At 39.2% G+C, this 22,282-nt stretch overlaps 1 protein-coding gene across 2 annotated transcripts in view; it reads left to right on the top strand.

Annotated features, from left to right (window-relative positions):
- Nucleotides 1–22,282, top strand: part of LOC105470641 (docking protein 5) — a 174,025-nt gene that overhangs the window by 59,005 nt on the left and 92,738 nt on the right. For both annotated transcript variants that reach the window (XM_011722802.2, XM_011722803.2), the window contains exon 2: nt 20,434–20,541. In XM_011722802.2, the coding sequence (XP_011721104.1) occupies nt 20,434–20,541 (108 nt within the window). The remainder of the gene's footprint in view (nt 1–20,433; nt 20,542–22,282) is intronic.

The following is a 22,282-nucleotide window of genomic DNA, read 5'->3' as shown; positions in this document are numbered from 1 at the left end:
AGTGGACGTGAACAGGTCTTAGTTCACACAGTTTGGGTGACATTTAAAGCGTACGTGTGAAATACTTAGTTGAATACCTGTCAACTGAGCAGTGAAGATCTGTGAGGAGGAGGATGATGATATATTACAAAGAGTGTGCTGACAGCGCTTAATATCTCTCATCCTTTAAACAAAACAAACAACAAAACACCTTGCAGATGCTGTCCCTTTCATATCTCTTCACAATAAGAATTGATTTTGAAAACATGTTTCATTTTTTTTGTTTTTTGTTTTTTTTGAGATACATTCTCACTCTGTTGCCCAGGCCGGAGTACAGTGGCACGATCTCGGCTCACTCCAACCTCTGCCTTCCAGGTTCAAGCAATTCTCTGCCTCAGCCTCCAGAATAGCTGGGATTACAGGTGTGCACCACCATACCTGGCTAATTTTTGTGTTTTTTTGTAGAGACCAGGTTTCACCATCTTGGCGAGGCTGGTCTTGAACTCCTGACCTCATGATCCACCCGCCTCAGCCTTGCAAAGTGCTGGGATTAAGGTGTGAGCCAGCGTGCACAGCCGAAAACGTGTTTCTTTTCTGGAAGTTATCCGTGAAAATCTGCAACTGTCTCCTTTATGGCCACCCAGGTTTCCTTCTCTTAAATTCTTGGCTTAAATTTTTTTTACCACAAGACTATTATTCTTCCCCTTCTGCCCTTTTCTGGCAACATCTGTTCCTTGTGGGCTTTTTTCTTAAACAGTGCTTTCTCAACCATGGAATTCACTTCTCTTCCCTTCTTTGAGAGTGACATTCTAGTTTTCTGTACTGAGCCTTCTCACAAAATGTCTTTTACTCAATGTGGCTTCCATAATGTGGAGGTTGAGAGACTGAACGTTGCTGAAGTGTTTCCTTCTGAAATTATTACAGTGATTCAATTTCAGAATAGACATTTTTTAATGCAAAGTCCCTAATTTGGGATTTTTTTTTTTTTTGGCCGCAGTAGAGTGATATATCTCTAATTTTGCTACAGCTTGTTTTTAACAAATATTTCTATATTTGTTTTATCTATATGGAAATTTATTCATCTTGAGGTTCTGTGGTTTTAGAACAAAACCCACTGATGTCTGAAAACACTGATGTGACAAATGGCCCCCAGAGCCCTTCTCCATGGTATAAAAAGTAGCACTTGGTACAATGAACTTTTTAATGAAAAATGTGTTTTACAATTGTTTAAAAGAATGTTTCTTTTCAAACAATGTCTCTCAATATGATTTGAATATTTGTACTCTACATATTCTGGGCTTATTTTTTTTTTAATAAAACTCTTATATAAATATGTTAAGGCGTGTTTGGAAATGTCAGGCATATTCTGAGGCTTTTTGATCCAAGGACCTCATTTATGAAATTCTGGGAATTTCATGAGTTCTTTGTATGACTTTTGCCCGCTCATTTGTTTGCTCATTTGTTTATTCACTTAGCCATTCAAAAATAAAGAAATGAGAACATAATGCTCTTCCAGGCTTTGAGGATTCAAAGTGATTCAGATAAAATATAGTGTGTTTTTATATTCTGAAGACCAAGGCAAAAACTAAAAATGCAGACAAATCAGTAAGCAAAATAATTTCAGGTATTGATTTGAAGTCAATATGTACAGTCCTGGGGGTGCTTTAGATTTGGGAGGTGGAGATGTGTCTCTGAGATGGTGACATCACGGTAGATTGTGAGTGCATCAGTGGCCTCAGTCACTGCCATAATCTTTGCTCTGTGACTTTATTGTCTCCATCAGCTCTGACTCTGGGTTTAACCATATGAGATAAAATATTAGCAAACTTGACACAGCAAAGGCTTATAAAAGTATTTACAGGCTTCCACTTTTGGGAACAGTGAGTAGGTGTACTTTTTCTTACTCCTCTTGCTGAAACTATAAAGCTGGGACATTGCATATAAATCAAACCTAATAAGACTCTGAAAGGTGGAGAGAAGAAGTTAGCCAGACTAACCTTTGCCTCATAGATCCCACACATGGAAATGAAGAAGCCAATAACCCAGAAACCCCAACAGGCACAGACAAAAAAAGTCCCAACAAAAACCTGCTCTCCCTGGCCAGAGGACCAGGAAATGTGGCAGTCTAGCAAGGCAAGAAACTTTCAGATAAGAGCTGCTCTGTACCATTCAAACACTAAAGAAGAGACTGTGGCCGCACCCTCTCCCATGAAGACCAAGTGGGGGACCTAGTCCTCCATCCTCATGGAACAGTCATGAGTTATCCCAAAACTTCACCAAGATGATGTCTGTGAAGGCCGAGTCAGGAGCTCAAACTTTCATCCACACCCATCAGTAACAAGTCCTCCACACCACGGTGTCCGCGGAGACCACATGAGAAGTCGGGACTTCTAATTCTGCTCAGTAGGAATGAGGTGCTCCTTCCTCTCCCCACTGGGGTGGTGTCAGAGCGGACCTAATGGAGTCAGCATTGCCCAGTGGTAATGAGGCCACTCCCAATGCGGAGCCAGTGGAGGCCGCATGAGCAGACAGAGTCCCTACCACCCCAACCCAGCAATAATGCGGGGCCCTGTCAAGTATCATTATCAATAATGAGGGGCCCCATCAAGTATCAAGTATGATTTTCTGGGGATTCTGGATTTCTACCAGCAGCAACAAGAAGGCATACTTTCCTACCCCTTCTCCTGTTGTAGCAACATTAGAGGAATCCTGTTGAAAGAGATTTATTTAAGATCTAGAACCTCATGAGATAATGTGCCAAATACTTAGGTTCCAATGTTCCAATAAAAAGTACTCATTATACCAAATCAGGAAGCTCTCAAATAATGAACGCCAGTACAGAGGTGATAGAATTATATGACAAAGATATGAAAGGAGCTGTGATAAAAATGCCCCAAGGAGCAATTACAAACTTGCTTGAAGCATGAGGAAAAAAATTAAAAATTTTCTCAAGAGAAATTAGATATAAAGAAGGCCCAATGGAGACTTTAGAACTGAAAAATACAATAATTGAAATTGGATGGGCTCAACATCAGAATAGAGAGAACACAGGCAAAATGGAGCGATAGTAATCATCCAATTGGAACAACAGAGAAAAAATAGAATGGAAAAATAATCACAAGAGTTTCAGGGACCCCATGGCATTGTAACTAAAGATCTAACATTCATGTTAACAGGGCCCAGAAGGAGAGGAGAGAGACATGGGACGGAAAAGTGTGGAAGTCCTCACCTCCATTGCTGACAGAATCTTGGAAACTGTGACTTTAAATGAAATGATGTACAAGTTCTTTTTATTTTTATTTTTTGAGATGGAGTCTCACTCTGTTACCCAGGCTGGAGTGCGGTGGCACAATCTGAGCTCACTGCAACGTCTGCCTCTTGGGTTCAAGCAATTCTCCTACCTCAGCCTCCTGAGTAGCTGCGATTACAGGCACACACCACCACACCCGGCTAATTTTTGTATTTTTAGTAGAGACGGGGTTTCACCATATTGGTCAGGCTGGTCTCGAACTCCTGACCTCATGATCCACCTGCCTCAGCCTCCCAAAGTGTTGGGATTACAGGCGTGGGCCACCACACTTGGCCACAACAACAAGTTCTTGAGTAATGTCGTTTCATTATGGTGAGAAAAAAAAAATGGTTTTATTATGCACTTTTTTTTTTTTTTTTTTTGCTTCAAGTCACAGTTTGCAAGAACCTATTGACATTAAAGGAGGACCTAATAAACTCAACGAAATAATAGCTGAAAAGATTTGGCAGAAGGAAGTTTGCTCATCCAGTGCTAAGAGAAAAGAACTGTCAACCCAGAATCTTATACCTAGCAAAAATGTCCTTCAGGAATGAAGGGGAAATCAAGACATCGTCAGATGAAAGAAAATAAAGAGAATTTGTCACCAGCAGATCTATCTTAAAAAATAATTGATGGCCAGTTGTGGTGGCTCAAGCCTGTAATCCCAGCACTTTGGGAGGCCGAGATGGGCGGATCATGAGGTCAGGAGATCGAGACCATCCTGGCTAACCCGGTGAAACCCTGTCTCTACTAAAAAATACAAAAAACTAGCCAGGCGAGGTGGCGGGCGCCTGTAGTCCCAGCTACTCGGGGGGCTGAGGCAGGAGAATGGCGTGAACCCGGGAGGCAGAGCTTGCAGTGAGCCGAGATCACGCCACTGTACTCCAGCCTGGGTGACAGAGTGAGACTCCGTCTAAAAAAAAAAAAAAAAATTGATGAAGATTTCTAAACAGAAAGGGAACAATACACGAAGGAATCTTGGGACATCAGGAGGAAAGAAGGAACTCAGTGAGCAAAAATATGGGTAAACGCAATACATTTTCCTTCCCCCCTCAAGTTTTCTAAATTAGGTTTGATGGTTGAAGTAAAACTGTAACACTGTCTTTGATATTTCTAAATGGATATAGAAAAAAATATTTAGGACAATGATAAATAGGAGACGTAAAATTATGTGAAGGGTGATAAAGTATATCCCAGAGAAGTAATGACTTATAATCACACAAAAATCTGTGCATGAATGTTTTTAGCAGCTTTATTCATAGCAGTCAGAATCTGAAGGACCTAGATGTCTTTCAGTCACCAAATGGGTAAAAAAACTGTGTTACAGTAGTACTATGGACTATCACCACCTGGGTGAATCTGTAGAGAATTACGCTAAATGGAAAAAGCCAAATCGAAAAGGTTACATACTATATGATTATATGCATATAACATTGTTGAAATGCCAAAATTATATAAAAGGAGAACACGGCCGGGTGTGGTGGCTCATGCCTGTAATCCCAGCACTTTGGGAGGCTGAGGTGGGTGGATCACGAGGTCATACCAGCCTGGTCAATATGATGAAACCCTTTCTCTACTAAAAATACAAAAATTAGCCAGGCATGGTCTTGCGTTCCTGTAGTCCCAGCCACTTGGGAGGTTGAGGCAGAAGAATCGCTTGAACCCGGGAGGCAGAGGTGAGATTGCACCACTGAACTCCAGCCTGGGTGACAGAGTGAGACTCCATCTCCAAAAAAAAAAAAAAAAGGTGGGGGAGAACAGAAACAGATTAGTGGTTGCCAGGGGTTAAGGCAGGCAAGGAAGTGGTTGTGGTAATGAAAGGGCAAGTGAGGGATCCTCGTGATGGAAATTGTTCTGAATCCTGCCTGTATCAATGTCTGTATCCTGACTCTATTATTATGCTATCGTTTTGGGGGATGTTTCCCTTAGAAGAAACTGAGAAAGAGTAGCTACAATCTCCCTGTAGTATTTGCTGCAACTGCATGTGACTCAACCATTATCTCCAAATAAAAAGATTAGTTGAAAAATGAAAAGCATTTTCAGTTTCTGCCTGTTCTCATGGACTCCTGCTTGCTCCAGAAGAATAAGCCCCAGATAGGCTATTGGAGAATCAGACACCGTGAGCCACAGAGCTAAGTCATTCCAGGCAAACTTAAGACAACCCAGGACTTGACTGCTCATGGGTAAATGAACCCAGCCATGATTAATGGAGCCAGGTCAGATCAGCAGAACTGCCCAATCAACAGTTATATTCATGGGAAGTGATAAATTGTTGTTTAAGCAACTAAGCTTTGAAATGATTGATTATGCAACAATAACTAACTGATAGAGAAATTCCGCCTAAGACCTGTAGGAGGAAAAGGAGTCAACCATGTGAAGTGCAGGGGAGGAAATATTCTCTCATCTCTTGTCAGAGAAGAATATAAGACTTTGGAGGCTGGCCTATTATGAGTGAAGTAGGAAGTGGTAGGATATGAGGCCTAATGAGCAAGCAGGGGTCAGTTATATAGGGTAGGGTAAGCAACTGGAACTTAGTCTTGGTGACTACTCAGAAGACCTCTCTGGAAGTCCCTTTGGAAGCCCCAAAAAGAGCATTGCTTTTTTTTAAACTCTACCAAAATACTTATTGGGTGCATACCACAAAATGAGTGCTCTGCATACATAGTCTATCACCATTATGACCACAGACCTGGCGTTGTGTGAAGGCCTGGAGTGCCTGGTTATTTGTCCCTGCGTAATAGACAGTAAAGTTTCTGGACTTTGCTTTGTGTACTGCTCTTTCCTCATTGCTTGGGACAGTGTCTGGCTCATAGTAGGTGCTCAGTAGATATCTGCAGAATAAATGAGTAAATGAAGGAAACAAAATGTGTTGCCCTTGTTTGCACGCAAATCACCACCTAGCTGGACGGTATGAACTGCTAACCACTATGGAGTGTTTACTATATACCAAGCAATATGCTAAGTATGTTATTTATTTATTTGATTATTGAGACAGGGTTTCTGTCGCCCAGGCTGGAGTGCAGTGCATGAGCATGGCTCACTGCAGCCTCAACCTCCTGGGATCAAGTGATCCTTCCCCACCTCAGCCTCCCGAGTAGCTGGGACCGCAGATGCGCACCACCACACCTGGATAATTTTTTTATTTTTCTATTTTCTTGGAGATAAGGTATCACCATGTTACCCAGTCTGGTCTTGAACTCCTGACCTCCAGCAATTCTTCCACAGTGGCCTCCCAAAATGCTGGAATTATAGATGTGAGCCACCGTGCCTGGCCCTAAGTACTTTAAATGCACTGACATATTGAATTCTCACACAGCCCTATAGGGAAGATAATATTACTGTATTTATAGAGTGCAATAAAATCTTGTATATATAGTTTCATATACAAAATGTATACAGAACTACTTCTTCATTATGCTTAATAACATAATTTTTATACAGGCTTACATGTTTAATAGGTATGAGAAGCTCAATTTACCCATCCCCAGATTTCACACCCTCCCTACTGAACTTCTTGCTTTTCCAGGCTTTCTCAGCTAATGGAAACTCCATTCTTCTACTTGCTTGAGCTAAACATTTTGGAATCATCCTTGACTTTTGTCTTAACTTTACCCTTACATTCAATCCCATCAGTAAATCCTGTTGACTATAATTTCACAATATGTCCAGATTCTTAGCACTTTCCACTTCTCCTCCACTTTCATCGTGGTCCAAGTCAGCGTCACTCCCCACAATGTTTGTTATGATCCTCTCTAACTGGCTCCCTGACCTGTGCCTTTCCTGCCCTATAGTACCTGAAGTTGGATTATATCACTTCCATTCAATGCTTCATCTCACTTCCCATCTCAGTCAGAGAAAAAGCCAATGTCTTTACTTAGTTATATATTTTTAATTTTTACTTTTTTTGAGACAGAGTCTCGTTCTGTTGCCCAGGCTTGAGTGCAGTGGTGCAATCTCCATTCACTGCAACCTCTGCCTCCCAGGTTCAAGTGATTCTCCTGCCTCAGCCTCCTGAGTAGCTGGGATTATAGGCGTGCACCACCATGCCCAGCTAATTTTTGCATTTTTAGTAGAGACGGGGGATTCACCATGTTGGCCAGGCTGGTCTAGAACTCCTGACCTCAAGTGATCCACCCGCCTGGGCCTCCTAAAGTGCTGGGATTACAGGTGTGAGCCACCTGTGCCTGGCCAAGCCAACATCTTTAGAGTAGGACCCATAAGGCCTGATCATGCTGACCCACACTCACCACCACTGCCAGCCCTGATTTCTTCTCCTATCTTCAAGCTTCTTTATTCTCCCTTTAACATGCTGGACACGGGTCTGACTCAAGGCCATTTATTTCTTCCACCTAGAGCCCACCTCCCTCACATATCCACTCTGTTGATTACCTCATCTCTTTCAAGTCTTTGCTCAGATGACACCTTCTTCATGAGAACTTCCCTAATCATCCCTCACCCTATTTAAAATCACAATAACCACCACTAACAATTCCTATCATTGTCCTTGGTTTATTTCCCTTCATGGTCCATCACACCGTAAGACATATTATAAGACACTCACACACACACACACACTCACACACACACACACACGTAAGCATATATATCTTATTGATTGTCTGAAAGCACAACAAACACAGCAGATTTTCTCCCTTTTGTTTGTAGCCATAGCCCCTGTACCTAAATAATGCCTGGCACATGGTGGGCACCTGATAAATATTTGTGGAATTAATTAAAGAATGATATCAGCTCTCAAATTTTTGTTTAAATAGAATGCTCACCCAGTATTTTAGATTTTCTGGCATTTCTTTAGAGTAGTGTCTTTACTTTTTTCAATAAAACTGGTTAGAAATCAAAGCTAGAAAAATAAATATACCAAATTATGGCTTCTTTCTGCAGTGCTTCTGCTTTGGAGAAGAGAAAGGCATTGGAGAGAGAGAAGGAAAAGCATATATAACTTTCTCTTTTTTAGCGCTTGCTTGGTTGACACTGGTCAACTTTGTACTGACAAAGGAAGGGTTCCCTATGTGTAGCAAGAATGGTCTGAGCTGTTCATGGCAGATATTGATTCCATGAGAATGTTTTCAAAATAATGTATTCATTTTTATTATATGAAAAACACATACTACAGAACATATATTTATGAAAAAAGAATGTAAAATGAAGAAAACCGCAAAATAGGTTACAACATAGGGAGGTGCCAGTTCTTGAGGGTTCTGGAATGTCTTATTAAGACGTTGATTTTTGTTGATTTTTGCCCTAAAGACATCAGGCAGCCACAGAAATACTTTAGGTAAAGGATCAATGTATTCAGATTAGTGTTGCCAAAATCACCCCAGATATTAGGTAGAAAATGGATTGCAAAGTAGCAAGAATAAAACAGGGAGCCCTCTGAAACTCAGAACATGGTGGCTTAGATTAGAGTAGCAGTCCCTTGTAGAGAAATACAAATATTCCAGGTTTAGCTAAAGGGTAAAAATACACAGAATTTGGTGATTGATGAATTGCGTTAAAAGATAATTTTCAAAACAGGCAAAATGATGACTGTCATACAAATGTAGAATGAACATGTGTCGAAGGTTCTACTTAACTCGTTAATTAAATGAAGGAACAATGTTGAATATTAAAACTAGTTCAAAGGGTAATTCAAAGAACTCACACATTTGTATATCCCGAATGATGAAATGAATATTCAAAAGGAGGCAAATCTAGCTTTGTGGACAGTGGGGGTGGGGTGGGTGGGATTCAGTTGAACCTCTGCTGGACGGGACATAATTTGCATCTTTAGAGACTAGAATAATTTTGCATTGTTTTCACTTACCTACAATTTACAGAGAAGTAGAATAGCTCCCACAGAATCAAAAACAGATAATTCTCGAAAGGTGCTTGCTAGAGAATGCCCAATTTTCCATTGAAGTGCAGATTATTCCCTAGAATTGCTGTGTGTGTGTGTGTGTGTGTGTGTGTGTGTGTGTGTGAGAGAGAGAGAGAGAGAGAGAGGAGGGGGAGGGAGAGGATTAAATATAGCTCAAATCTTGTATGAGCAACTGCAACCTCCGCCTTATTTACAGAACGAGTGTATGTGTATATAAACTAGAAGAGAAACAGATTAAAAAGCAGGGACAACCTCCTTTTTGTACTTAATAACTTACTAATAGCATTTTCTATGGTATACATATTATTTTACAACATCATTTCTAATGATGGCAACCTCTAGTTTACAGATTTGCCATGATTAATTAAACCAGTCCTCTGAGACATTTAGAGTATTTCCAGTTTTTTCTCCAAAGAACTCTATTCTCAGATGTGTGCATATTTCCTTAATTATTTCCTCAAAGGGAAGTTCCTGGAAGTAGTATTTCTGGGTCAATATGTAGACATAATTCTGCCTCTAGAAAGGTTGTGCTAATTTACTTCACCACCAGTAAAGGGTTGGCATAGCTAATTTATTCCCTGTGGATGCTTTTTACGTATTCTTAGTCTTCTTTATACATATTCTATTTTATGATTAATCATCCCATTTTTGCTGGTATTTTTCTTTACAGTGAATTTAAAATGTATCTTGATACCCACTGTGCAATTTTCTCCAAATTGGCTTTTCTTTCCTTACAAATGAAGGATATATATGAATCTTAGGCATAGAATCATGTTGTTTACTCATTAAAAAGATTTTTTTCCCTTCATAAAATACATGATTCTGACCCAGTTCATTAGTTTGGTAAGTGGAATTGGTAGCAGCCTGTATATTACGATTGGGGGAGGCCATAGAAATCACTCTTTTGTAATCTTCAAGCACCAACTGTGAAATCCTGTCACGACAGAGTCATTCATAGGACTGAAAAGTTTTGACCTTCTTGGCCTCAGAGATCATCCAGGCCAATGATCTTGTAACTGCTCAATGGTTCATTTTAATCACTGCCCAGGTAGACCCAAGTTACCAAGACAGAGGAATTGCAATAGGGAAATAGTTTAATTCACCCGGAGCTGGCTGAACAGGAGACCAGAGCCTCTGTAAAAATTTGGAAGCTAGGGTTTTTCAAGGATAGTTGAATGGGCAAGGGAATGGGTGCTGCTGATTGGTTGTGGATGCAATCGTAGGTGTGTGGAAAACAGTGCTGTGTACTGAGTCCACTCCTGGGTGGAGGCTACAGGATCAGCTGAGTCAAGAGTCATGGGTCTGGGTGGGGCTATTGGTGGTCAACAATGCAAAAGCCTAAAAAGACAACTCAAGAACTTAGGTTCTACAGTACTGGTGTTATCTGCAGGAGTAATTGAAGAAGCTGCAGATCTTGTGACTTCCAGAATCATGGCTGGTCATTCTTTACACCTACATCGTAGCAGAATAGCTCCTCTCATCCTCCTAACCTGGCGGTCTTTCACAAGTTTCACAAAGAACATTTAGTTCTGAAGAAAAGCGATTATCATTTAACCTATAAACTAAATTTCTCCCAATGTTAGCTTGGCCCAAGCCTGAGAATGACTAAGGGCAGTTTTGAGATTTTGAGATTAAAGGCAAGATGAGGGCTGATTAGATCAAATCCCTTTCATTGTCTTAATTTTCTCACTGTTACAATTTTTGTAAAGACGGTTTCACTCTTATATAGGATGGAGGGGCATTACCTGTGGGGCAAACTCCTATGTCCTAGTTCTCCTTGGTTAACATCTCCACCCTTGACTTCCAGATTATATCAACCCACACCATTTTCTGTGGCTATTGAAAAGCCTGAAAGTGACAGAGGAGACTGAGACTCTACGGCGATAGTGTCAGCCAAATTGGAGGGTTGGACACTCATGGAGAAGTGACTGGTCAGCCCCAGGTAGTGGACTGTCCAGGCCAGTGGGGAGTCACTTAGCCTAGTTTGCTACCACCACGGCAAATGAAGAGCAAGAGGCTGAGAGTTAGAGAAGCAAGGAAGTCCAAGAAGAATTGAGAAGTTGCATGAGATAACATCTAATTCTAATATAGTTCGGAAAATACTTAGCTTGGGTCCCTGCACTTCTGTCAAAGACACTGACTATGTTATCACTTAAGGAGAGATAATATGGAGTTCTTTTCAAAGCAAATACTTCTTGCAGATTGCTAGGCTACATGGAGTCCTGAATTACTGTCTTAAGAACCCAGTTTCAGAAAAACTCCCTTCAAAACTATCACTGTGGGTGAACACTTAGTGCCAGTGAGTGAACTTAAAATCAGAAATGCAAATGTCACACTGAAATAGATTATCTATAAAGTCGTCGTCCAGATGAAAGAGCATATGGCTACAACTAAGTGTCTCTTTTTAGATTATGATAAGCATGAAAATAAACTTCTTACAGATGGATCGACCATCAGCCTGAGTTTATGCATCCCTAAGAGTCCAACTTTTCTGAAACAATTCCTGGAGTAGTGGTTAAGAGCTTATTTTCCAGATTCAGGCAAACAAAAGTTGGAATTCTGGCATATTTCTCTTAGTTTTTGACCTTGAGTAAGATGCTTAACCTCACTAAAACAAAATTTGCTCATCTGTGAAATAGGAATAATAATAGAATCTGCCAAACAGAAATGTTGGGAGGACTAATTGAAATAATGCACATAAAGGGCTCAGCATTCCACAGTGTGCACAACAAGAGTTCAGCCAATGCTAGGCATTAATTTTAACATCCTGCTTGAGAAAAATATTTGATTTGTTTTGGAAAGTAGGTGCCAATAGGAATAGCACATGAGAACTGAGGCTAATTCAGTCAGTACTGTGATGATATATATCTTCTTTTATGATTATATTTTAAGTTCTAGGGTACATGTGCACAACATGCATGTTTGTTACATATATATACATGTGCCATGTTGGGGTGCTGCACCCGTTAACTCGTTATTTACATTAGGTATATCTCCTAATGCTATCCCTCCTCCCTCCCCCCACCCCACAACAGGCCTGGTGTGTGACATTCCCCACCCTGTGTCCAAGTGTTCTCATTGATATATATCTTCAGAGTTTGGAGAGAATGCTCTGAGAAGAGAAAGTCAATGGGATTACAGAAAGGGCATGCTGGCAAAATGGAAAACAATTTTCACCTACTTAGTTAAGTTGTACCTTAACTTCATAGAGTAACTATAGAAACCTAACTGCAGCCCAGTGCTAGAGATGGGGATGCTAATGGATCTGCATGAGAAAGTGCTCTTCAGGATGGCATCCACATTAATTGTAGAACAGTGACTCCCCAGTGGTGGACAGGGAGACCAGACATTTGGTGGAGGGGGTTGAAAAAGCCTCAAGTCAACATTTTAATAGAATTTTACTGGAGTAGAATCTTGGCTTGTGGGGAGATGTGGAATGGATAGGGATTCCACAGAAGGCATAATTACTTCTATTTCTCCCTGGAGAGACTTGTCAAACAGATTTCTATGAGATCTGTGCTTAAAGAGTTGAGAAATACTACCGTAGACCAGAGGTTGGCAAACTAAGGCCCAAGGCCAAATCTGGCCCACTGCTTGGCCTTGTAAATAAAGTTTTATTGGAAGGTATCCACACCCATTCATTTACATATATTCTGTGGTTGCTTTCATGCTATATTTGCTGAGTTGAGTAGCTGCAGTAGAGACCTGGGGGCTCTCAAAGATTAAAACATTTACTCTTTGGCTCATTACAGAAAGTTTGCTGACTCCTGTGGTAGATTATAAAGGCCTAAAGAGCCCCATCTTATCTCTAGAGTTTGCATGGAGGCAGTGTACTATTTCCTTTCAACAGGAATTTTGTCACCAAAATTTTCTGTTTTCTTCATAACTGTCCTTGAATTCTTTAGAGGTATAATTGTGATTCTGTTCAAGACATTATAAAGGCTTACTATTATAGTAAAATTAGGAATTCTAAGCAAATTCTTAATTGTTTCAGCTGCTTCTTAGAACTGGAAATTTCGGTGAACTTATCAGAATATTCTTTGCTAGGAAAAGAAGCCAATAAAAAATGTTAGAGATTTTAAACCAGGGCTAAGAAATTATTAAGAGTATCAAATTTTAAAGGAAGAAAAGACAAAGGAAAAACAGAACAAATTATACATGGATTGGTGACAATTTAAGGCTGAAAATTAGGTGTAATAAAACTACCATCACCAACAACAAAGTACATGCTGAATGAGATTTTCGTGTAACTACTAAATCTGCTGTCCTTCTACCCAGGTTGTTGGAACTGTGTGATATGCTTATTTGCTTAAGCTTTGACAGTGGCCTGTGGGGATTGACTTGTTCAAATCACGGGCTTTGAAGATACTCACAAAGACACATATTTTTCAAATATACAATTTCAGATCAGCGTGCATTCAGCTGTGGCAGTGGTCCTCATTTTGCCCCCCAGAGGATGTTTGACAATGTTTAGAGACAATTTTGGATTTCAGTGGAGGTGGGAGAATCTGCTACTGGTATTTAGTGGGTGGAGGCCAGAGGTGCTACTAAACATCCTACCATGCACAGGAAAACCCCCCAAATATAAAGAATTTTCTGGCCCAAAATGTCACTCGTGCTAAAATTGAGAAACATGAATGTATAGGAGGTGAGATATTTCAACATGGAAATTGTACTGTCATTGAAATCTCATACAGTGTATTTACATTAGGATTACCTATCTTTATTTATTTAAGACTCTGTCATGAGGCTGGAGTACAGTGGCACAATCTCCACTCACTGCAGCCTCGACCTCCCTGGGCTCAGGTGATCTTCTGACTTCAGCTTCCCAAGTAGCTGGGACTGCAGGCATGCACTACCACACCTAATTTTTTTATATATATATATTTTTTATAGAGACAGGATTTCACCATGTTGCCCAGATTGGTCTTGAACTCCTGGACTCAAGCAACTCACCCACATTGGCCTCCCAACATGCTGGAATTACTGGCATGAGCCACCGCACCCAGCCAGGATTAACTACTATTTATAGCCAGTGAAACTATTATAGTTCGAATAAAAGATTTCTCTTTTAAATAAACATATGTTAGTTTAAAAAGTCAATTTGAAGAAAAATGTTAACTAAATAATACTATCGATGACAAGTAGATTTGTTACATAAAATATAAAGGAGACAGTTGAATGAATTAATTTTTAAAAACTGCCCTAAACTATTAAGTGAATGGGATTATTTTCAAATTGTCATTCTTTGAAACAATGTCAGTGTTAATCCAAGTAGTTCCCACATGCTACCATATTTAGTAAGTCTTCCTGTTTTATTTTCGCTAAACAATACTGAGATATTTAAGATAAGCTTTTAGTCCTCTGGATACTTAGTGGCTCTTCTGGTGTTCTTAGGACAGTGTGCTAGCAGTTGAAATTGGGAGTTTAGTTTAATGGATTACATTTCTCCTTCAGTGTCTCTCTCAAACTCAAGATGGCAGCTTATGCTGCTCTGTTTCAAAGGCCACCATGTGCCACCTTTTGCAAGCCACCCATCTCAGGTGCCCGCATCCGGAAGTACTTTTAGAAGTCTTTGTCGGCAGCCCCGAGAGGGAGACACAGCATCGTCTGAAAGTACTTTATAAATATTTATGACATTGACTTGCAAATTACAGATAAAATACCTGAAAACATAGTGAAGAGCAAATTTGGTCCCAACTGAAGAGGTTTTGACTCAGTGGACCTTGGCTAGTCTCTAGGAATCTGCATATTTAGCAATTATCCTGAGTGATGCTGGACCAGTGAGAATCACTGAGGTATGATATATGACAATAAAGGAAGGCTCTTGATTGCACACAATGCTCTCAACTTTCGTACTGTCTACTTTTGTACTGTGTATTGGTATGTTATAGTTTGACATCGCAGACTGCCTGTTCATTAACCAAATTTGAGTTTTCCTTATCTTCTAATGAACCAATATGTTTTCATTTGTCCTTACTACTTAATAAATAAAAAGAAAAATAAGAAATGAGAAAAAAGTCCCCTAGGCTTAATACAGATGGGTCCAAAATGGAAATCATTAGGCATGCTGAAATTGAAGAACCTTTAGCTTGCATTCAGCAGCTTTTGGACATAAGCCAGGCAAACACTGGTTCAACTGTGAAGAAAATGAACACATTTTTTAAACTGTTAGAAATGCTGTCATTGAAGTTTGGATCTGAAAACTGAGGGATAATTAGGAAATTTAAAATATCTTTCTTGGTGAAGATATCTTTTCTTGCAGTGGGCATAAATTTTGCACATGTTTAGCATGTTCAGTTTTTGAACACATTCTTGGGGCATGTACAAAAGCAAGAGGTTGCCAATAGTAGAATGACAGCAAGAAACCTATTTTTCACATCCTTTATTTGAAGAAGCAGAGTGACAGTCATTCCCACTGTAATTACAGTCCTCAGGTTGTGGTAATATTTTAAGGGAGCCAATTGTCTCATCGGTTATTCAGACATAAGCAAGATGTTGATAGGACTCTCCTTGCCAACCATAGTACTGAGAATGTTCATTTTCATGGCTGAATCTCCACCCTGAAAAGGATTTGGTGCTTGAACTCTTACCAATGGCGCTTGTAACTTGCCTTCTTAGAGTTATTCAGTCTAGTGGTTAATTAGACTGTGATCTGATGGCAAAAAAAAAAAAAAAAAAAAAAAGGACTGGAGAAGAATGTAGATGACATTTGTTAGATTAGGCTGTAATTTTCAGATCTTGCTTTAATATCTGTACATCTTACTGTCTTTTAAAAAATTTAAACATTCTATTTTGAGATAATTATAAATTCACATTCAATTGTAAGAAATATTACAAAAAGATCCTATATCCTTTACTCAGTTTCTCTGGTAGTAAAGTCTTCCAAAACTACAGTACGATATCATAACAAATATATTGACATTGATATTGATGTAGCCAAGCTACAGAACAGTTCCATTGCTACAAGGATCCCTCATGTTAACCTGTTACAGCCAAACCCACATCCCTGGGCTCACTCTCTCCTCCACCACCACATTCCTAACTTCTGACCATCGTTAATCTGTTTTCCATTTCTATAATTTTGTCACATCAAGAATGCTATACAAATGCAATCATGTAGTATGTAACATTTTAGATTTGGCTGTTTTTTTTTTTTTTTTTACTCAGTATAATTCTTACAGAGATTTACTCAAGTTGTTGCAGATATTAATAGTTAATTTCTTTTTATTGCTAAGTAGTATCCCATCATATGGAGGAAATACCACCGTTTGTTTAATCATTCACCCATGTTATCAGGCTTTCAGGTTTTGGCTATTTTGAATAAAGCTATGAATATTCATATACAGATTTCTTTTTTTTTTTTTTTTTGTATGTGGGGATAAAAGTTTTCATTTCTGTGTCATAAATTCCTAAGAATGAAACTGCTGGTTGTATGTTGCTTATTTCATTTTTTAAAGAAACTACCACTGTTTTTCAGAGTGGCTGTACCATGTTACATTCCCACCAACTATGTATGAGTCATCCAATTTTTCCACCTCCTTGTCAGCATTGGGTGGTGGTGGTATTATTATTATTTCAGCCAATCTGATAGGTGTGTATGGGTAGCCCTTGTGTTTTTAATTTTCACTTCATAGGTAGTGCTGTTGAACATGTCTTCATGTGCTTCTCGACCATCTGCACACTGTCTCCGGTGAGAGGTCTGTTCATGACTTTTTCACATAGCAAAAGTTTTCATTTTGGTGAGGTCCAGTTTATCAAATTTTCCCTCTGTGGATTGTGCCTTTGGTAACAGGTCTAAGAACTCTGTCCCGACTGTGATCTCTTGCATTTTCTTTTTATCGTTTTATTTAATATTTAGGTCTATTTTTAGCCATTTTTTATTTAAGGTGAGTGTTTTAATGTTAAGTCGACGATTTCCCCCCGCCCCATGGATGTCCAATTGCCTCGGTACTGTGCATTGAAAAGCTTGCTTTTCTTCCACTGAATTGCTTTTCCACCTTTGTCTCTGTGTTTTCATATTGCTTGGTGGATTTAATAACTGCAGGATGGAAACCAATAGAATTGACTAATTATACTAATACCTCTGGGTATTTAAAAAACAACAGAATCCTCTTTCATTTAATTTACAGGGTTTTTTTTTGGTTTTGTTTTTGTTTGTTTTTTTTTTGGTAGTCTCTCTCTGCTGCCCAGCCTGGAGTTGAGTGGCATGATCTTGGCTCACTGCTGCCTCTGCCTCCCGGGTTCAAGCAATTCACGTGCCTCAGCCTCCTGAGTAGCTGGGACTACAGGCATGTGCCACCACTCCCAGCTAATTTTTATATTTTTAGTAGAGATGGGACTTTGCCATATTAGCCAGGCTGGTCTCAATCTCCTGGCCTCAAATGATCCACCCATCTCAGCCCCCCAAAGTGCTGGGATTACACGCATGAGCCACCGTGCCCAGCCATACAGTATTAACTTTTATTAAACAAAACAAAAACTAACGAACAAAACCAAAACCTATTCTTATGATCCAGAGAAAACATTGTTAACATTTTGGGTTTTTTGTTTTTGTCTTTTTCCATGCATTTTTAGTGTAGTGGAGATCATGACCTAAATGAAATTTTGTATTCTGCTTCACCCTTCCCCACAATAACATATTATGAACACTTTCCTATGTCCTTGGAAATTCCTTCTGAAACTTGTTTCAAATGAACCACCTATGTTATCCTGCAGATAGATAACTTACGTACTATAGATGTAGTATAATTTACTATATAAATATTATGTATATTATCTATATTACTATTTTTATAAAATAATTGCCTATGTTATCTTATAGATGCATAACATTTATTATAGATATATTCTATATGTATACCATAATATGTACTACATATTTACTGTATGTGTACCATTTATTATATATAGCTACTGTTACTTTATAGATAAGTAGGTATATTACATTATATATTATAGAAATATTATAATTTACTTTGTGACTCCTTATTGTTGAAATTTGAGTAAACTCTATTTTTTTATTGTAAATAATGCTGTGAACATTTTATTGTACATTCGGTGGGATCAGACACATATCTTACCCTCTTTATTTAGAGCTAAACTTCGGAGTAGAGTGGATTTCCTTTTTTCACCCTGAACAAAGCAGTTAATTTATGTTCAAGTTTCTGAGACAGAAGAGAAAAATGGAATATATAAACATTGCAGACAAGTAGTAGTTAACTTGAATTCCTCCCACATCTGCCAGGTACTGATAGAATTATAAAAGGTTTTAAAATTGACTATGGTTTGAAGGACCAAATATTTTATGTAGACTTTGTTTCTTCTTATTAGCTCAGAGGTTCTTAAACTTTGTAGTGCATAAAAATTATGTATCGGTAAAGTATACAAAACCACATATGTATGGTAATTGGAGGTGATTTAAGGATGGAGGATAATCATGACTGAAGACAGTCCACCCATCTGCCCTTGAATATGGAATTCATTTTGTTTTGGGTTTTTTCCTAAGAATAGATTTCTATTCTTTTTTTCTTTCCTTTTCTTTTTGTTTTGAGACAGAGTCTCGCTCTGTCACCCAGGCTGGAGTGCAGTGGCGCGATCTCGGCTCACTGCAAGCTCCCCCTCCCGCATTCACACCATTCTCCTGCCTCAGCCTCCCGAGTAGCTGGGACTACAGGTGCCACCACCACATCCGGCTAATTTTTTGTGTTTTTAGTAGAGATGGGGTTTCACCATGTTAGCCAGGATGGTCTCGATCTCCTTACGTTGTGATCGCCTGCCTCGGCCTCCCAAAGTGCTGGGATTTACAGGCGTGAGCCACCGTGCCCAGCCTGATTTCTATTCTTTTAAGGTTATTTATTGTCAAGTGACCTTTAAAGATCACCAGTCAAGTATAATAGTGCCACTCAGACATTTGCCATCAGTAAATACTACTATTAATTTATACTCATTTGCCGAGTGTGGTGGCTCACGCCTGTAATCCCAGCACTTTGGGAGGTCGAGGTGGGCGGATCAAGAGGTGAGAAGTTTGAGTCCAGCCTCACCAACATGGTGAAACCCCGTCTCTACTAAAAAAAATACAAAAATTAGCCGGGAGTGGTGGCGCTTGCCTGTAATTCCAGCTACTCAGGAGTCTGACGCAAGAGAATCGCTTCAACCCGTGAGGCAGACGTTGCAGTGAGCCAAGATAGCACCACCTCACTCCAGCCTGGGCGACAAAGCGAGACCAGACTCAGTCTCAAAAAAAAAAAATAAAAATAAAAATAAAAATAAAAATTCATTAATTTTTAGGTTTAAAAAAGTCTTACTTTATTTTGCTTTTTGAGAACATTGTTTTTCATATGCTCATTAGCTCTTTGCATTTTCTCTCTCTAGCATTACTAATATTTTAAAGTACTAGTGTATTTTTTTACCAGTTATTTTCTTCAGGGTAGTTTTGGTTGCTAGAATCAGACCCCCATTCAAGCTAGCTTAATTAAAAGTTGCAGTGATGTTGATGGTAATGGGTTCCTTGGGATATAGATGATTTCCAAGAAACCCAGAGGAAAGGCAAGATCTCAATATTAGGAATTGAAAGATGGTGAAGAACTTAATTGTCTCTTTTACCTAGAGTAGAAATGATCTAGTTCCCTGTAGCAGGTTCCACTGCTTAACTCTCCTGCAAGTGATTCAACATGGCCAACAACTTCTGTGTAAACCTACCGGCATTGACCTTTCAATTTGGTCTGCACCTCTGGCAGTGATCTTCCGGTCTCTGGGTTGAATATCCTAAGCAAGAATTTGGTTGGTGTTAATCAGTCAATTATTAGCTAGTTAGTTTAGTGTCTGGTCCAACTCTTCACTATCCATTATTAAGAATATCACATGATAACCATAAGCTGTCAGATTCTAGGATGGGTAATGAGATCTTTAGCATAGACCAAGCCCATGATTTTCAGATTTAATTGCACTTGAAATTCTAGCATGTGCTTTGAACGCCTATTTTATTTGTACTTATTTGGGATTTTTATATCTGGGACTATTTCTGAAATATACCTAGTGATATTGCTATCAAAGCATGAAGAAATTTATCTTCAAATACTTATTTTCTTTTGATTCCAGTAATTGTCTGAATGACACATAATATGCCCATTGTGGAAATAATTTTGATTTTTAAAACTTTATTTTCCCAAAGCAACATCACATTTCTGGCTTGCAAATATTTCACAGGTGGAAACGTCAAAAAGAAAACATTTAAATGCAAATGTCAGTCAGGGGAGACGCTGAGCTCAGTCTTTGTATTTCCTTCCAGATTTATCAACGATGCTGGTTAGTATTCAAGAAAGCTTCAAGCAAAGGTCCAAAAAGACTGGAGAAATTTTCTGATGAACGTGCTGCATATTTCAGGTGTTATCATAAGGTAAGACTCAATTGCTGTAGCTTTCCAGAAATCTGTTTACAGGGAGGCAACTGGAATTATTGAGTCTGAAGACTTGCCTAAATTATTTAACAAAGGTACAAGCAATACCTTTTCCAAGGACAAAACACCCCTAAAATAACATCTGCTTGCTAATTGTTTCAAGTAATTGACTAATGTAAAGTCACTCTTCTGGTTTCCTGCTATTTGCTGTAGCTGTTCTTGTTGTTTTCCAGTCTGTGCTATGGGACTTATCATGTTCTTATACTCCCTGTACTGAAACCCTGAGCGAATGAGGACTGGATCTCATTGTGTCTCAGACACTGCCTGATGCAGAAAGGCACTCATTCAATGCTTGGGGAATGTGGGGAGAGAAGGGAGGGGAAGCAGCAGAAAACAGGTAACTGTGGACGAAGCGGAAGTTCGACCCATTTGTTGATTTCTTTAAGTTTGATGACTAAATTTTCTTAGTAGTAGTGAGACTTCCTCACTAAAAACAGTCATTGTGTGTTAGAACTCATTAAGGTAAGTACAAGGTTTACTTACCACTTGGTTTCACAAATTAGCTAAATATTTCCCTCTACATGGCAGTATATTTCCATGGTCCTTGTTAATACGCAGCCTATGTATTTTCTTTTTTTCATGAAAACGTGTGAAAGCACATGGTTAACACTCCTCCAAGGCTCTGGTTATTTTCAGGTGGAGAAAATACTACTCTTTTGTCTGTGAAGGAACTATGCTTATTTTTATGATAGAACATTTTAATTTTGGCTTTCCATCTTGAAGATTCTTTAAGCCTCATTTGGTGAGAATTTAGTGAGGCCAGGCTTCTTTGCCATTTAAAATTTTATGTGAAACCAGTCGATCTATTAGAACAGAAACTTGGCTAGGTGGGGGAAGTGAACAGTCTTTCCTTTTGTGCAAATCCACCAAAAGTAGTGACTTTTTGACATCTTATAAAGGGTCTATGTTGACACTTTGGTTTATATGATGATGAAAACAGTAGGAGAAGCTGCATTTCTTCTCAAATTAGAGAAATAAGGACTATGCTATACTTTATAGGCACATCTATATGTACATAAGGGAAGAATAAGCACAAAACAAGCTTCTGGGACAGGTAGAAAAGGGAGTCAAGGGCGGCATCTTCCATGCGTTTCATTTCCCTGTCACCCCATGAAGTAGTTCCACATTCCAAGGCTTCCACTCCCAGCCTTCCTTCTCTCCAAAGGAGAACCCACTTATACCTTTTTGAATCCAGATTTCCTCTATCATTTATCTTTCATCTGCCAAATATGAAATGACGCTATTCAAATATATCTATTTTTTGTTCTCAGGGAAGAGTTGTTGAATTGCGAATGTATTATTGAGGCACAGTGATCCATGAAGCCAGTGATAGCATAACTCTGAACCCTGCAAATAATCTTGAGCCAAACTCTCCACTTCTATAACACTCCCAACTATTTGTATCCAGTCATTTTGAATCAGACGTATTATGGCCCAGCTATCCCTCATGTATCCAGTATTTTATCTTATAACAAGATGGCGAGCAATGCTATAAGGGTGACTTGCTTTATTTTAGCTCGATCAGCCCTTTCTTAAAAGGAGAATCAAAATACCCAGGAAGATGTTTGGCTTATCATCTAGACACAGACAGAGCTTTAGGTGGCCAGAAATTATAGTTACACATCAGGACTTCTCTTGAGAAACTTAGCCAGTCTGTAACTTTGCAATTCACCACGAGGCC

The sequence above is a fragment of the Macaca nemestrina genome, chromosome 15, assembly GCF_043159975.1.
Source record: "Macaca nemestrina isolate mMacNem1 chromosome 15, mMacNem.hap1, whole genome shotgun sequence".
NCBI classification, from domain to species: domain Eukaryota; kingdom Metazoa; phylum Chordata; class Mammalia; order Primates; family Cercopithecidae; genus Macaca; species Macaca nemestrina.
The sequence above is the reverse complement of the archived record's forward strand: the minus strand, read 5'-3'. Positions and strand labels throughout refer to the sequence as shown.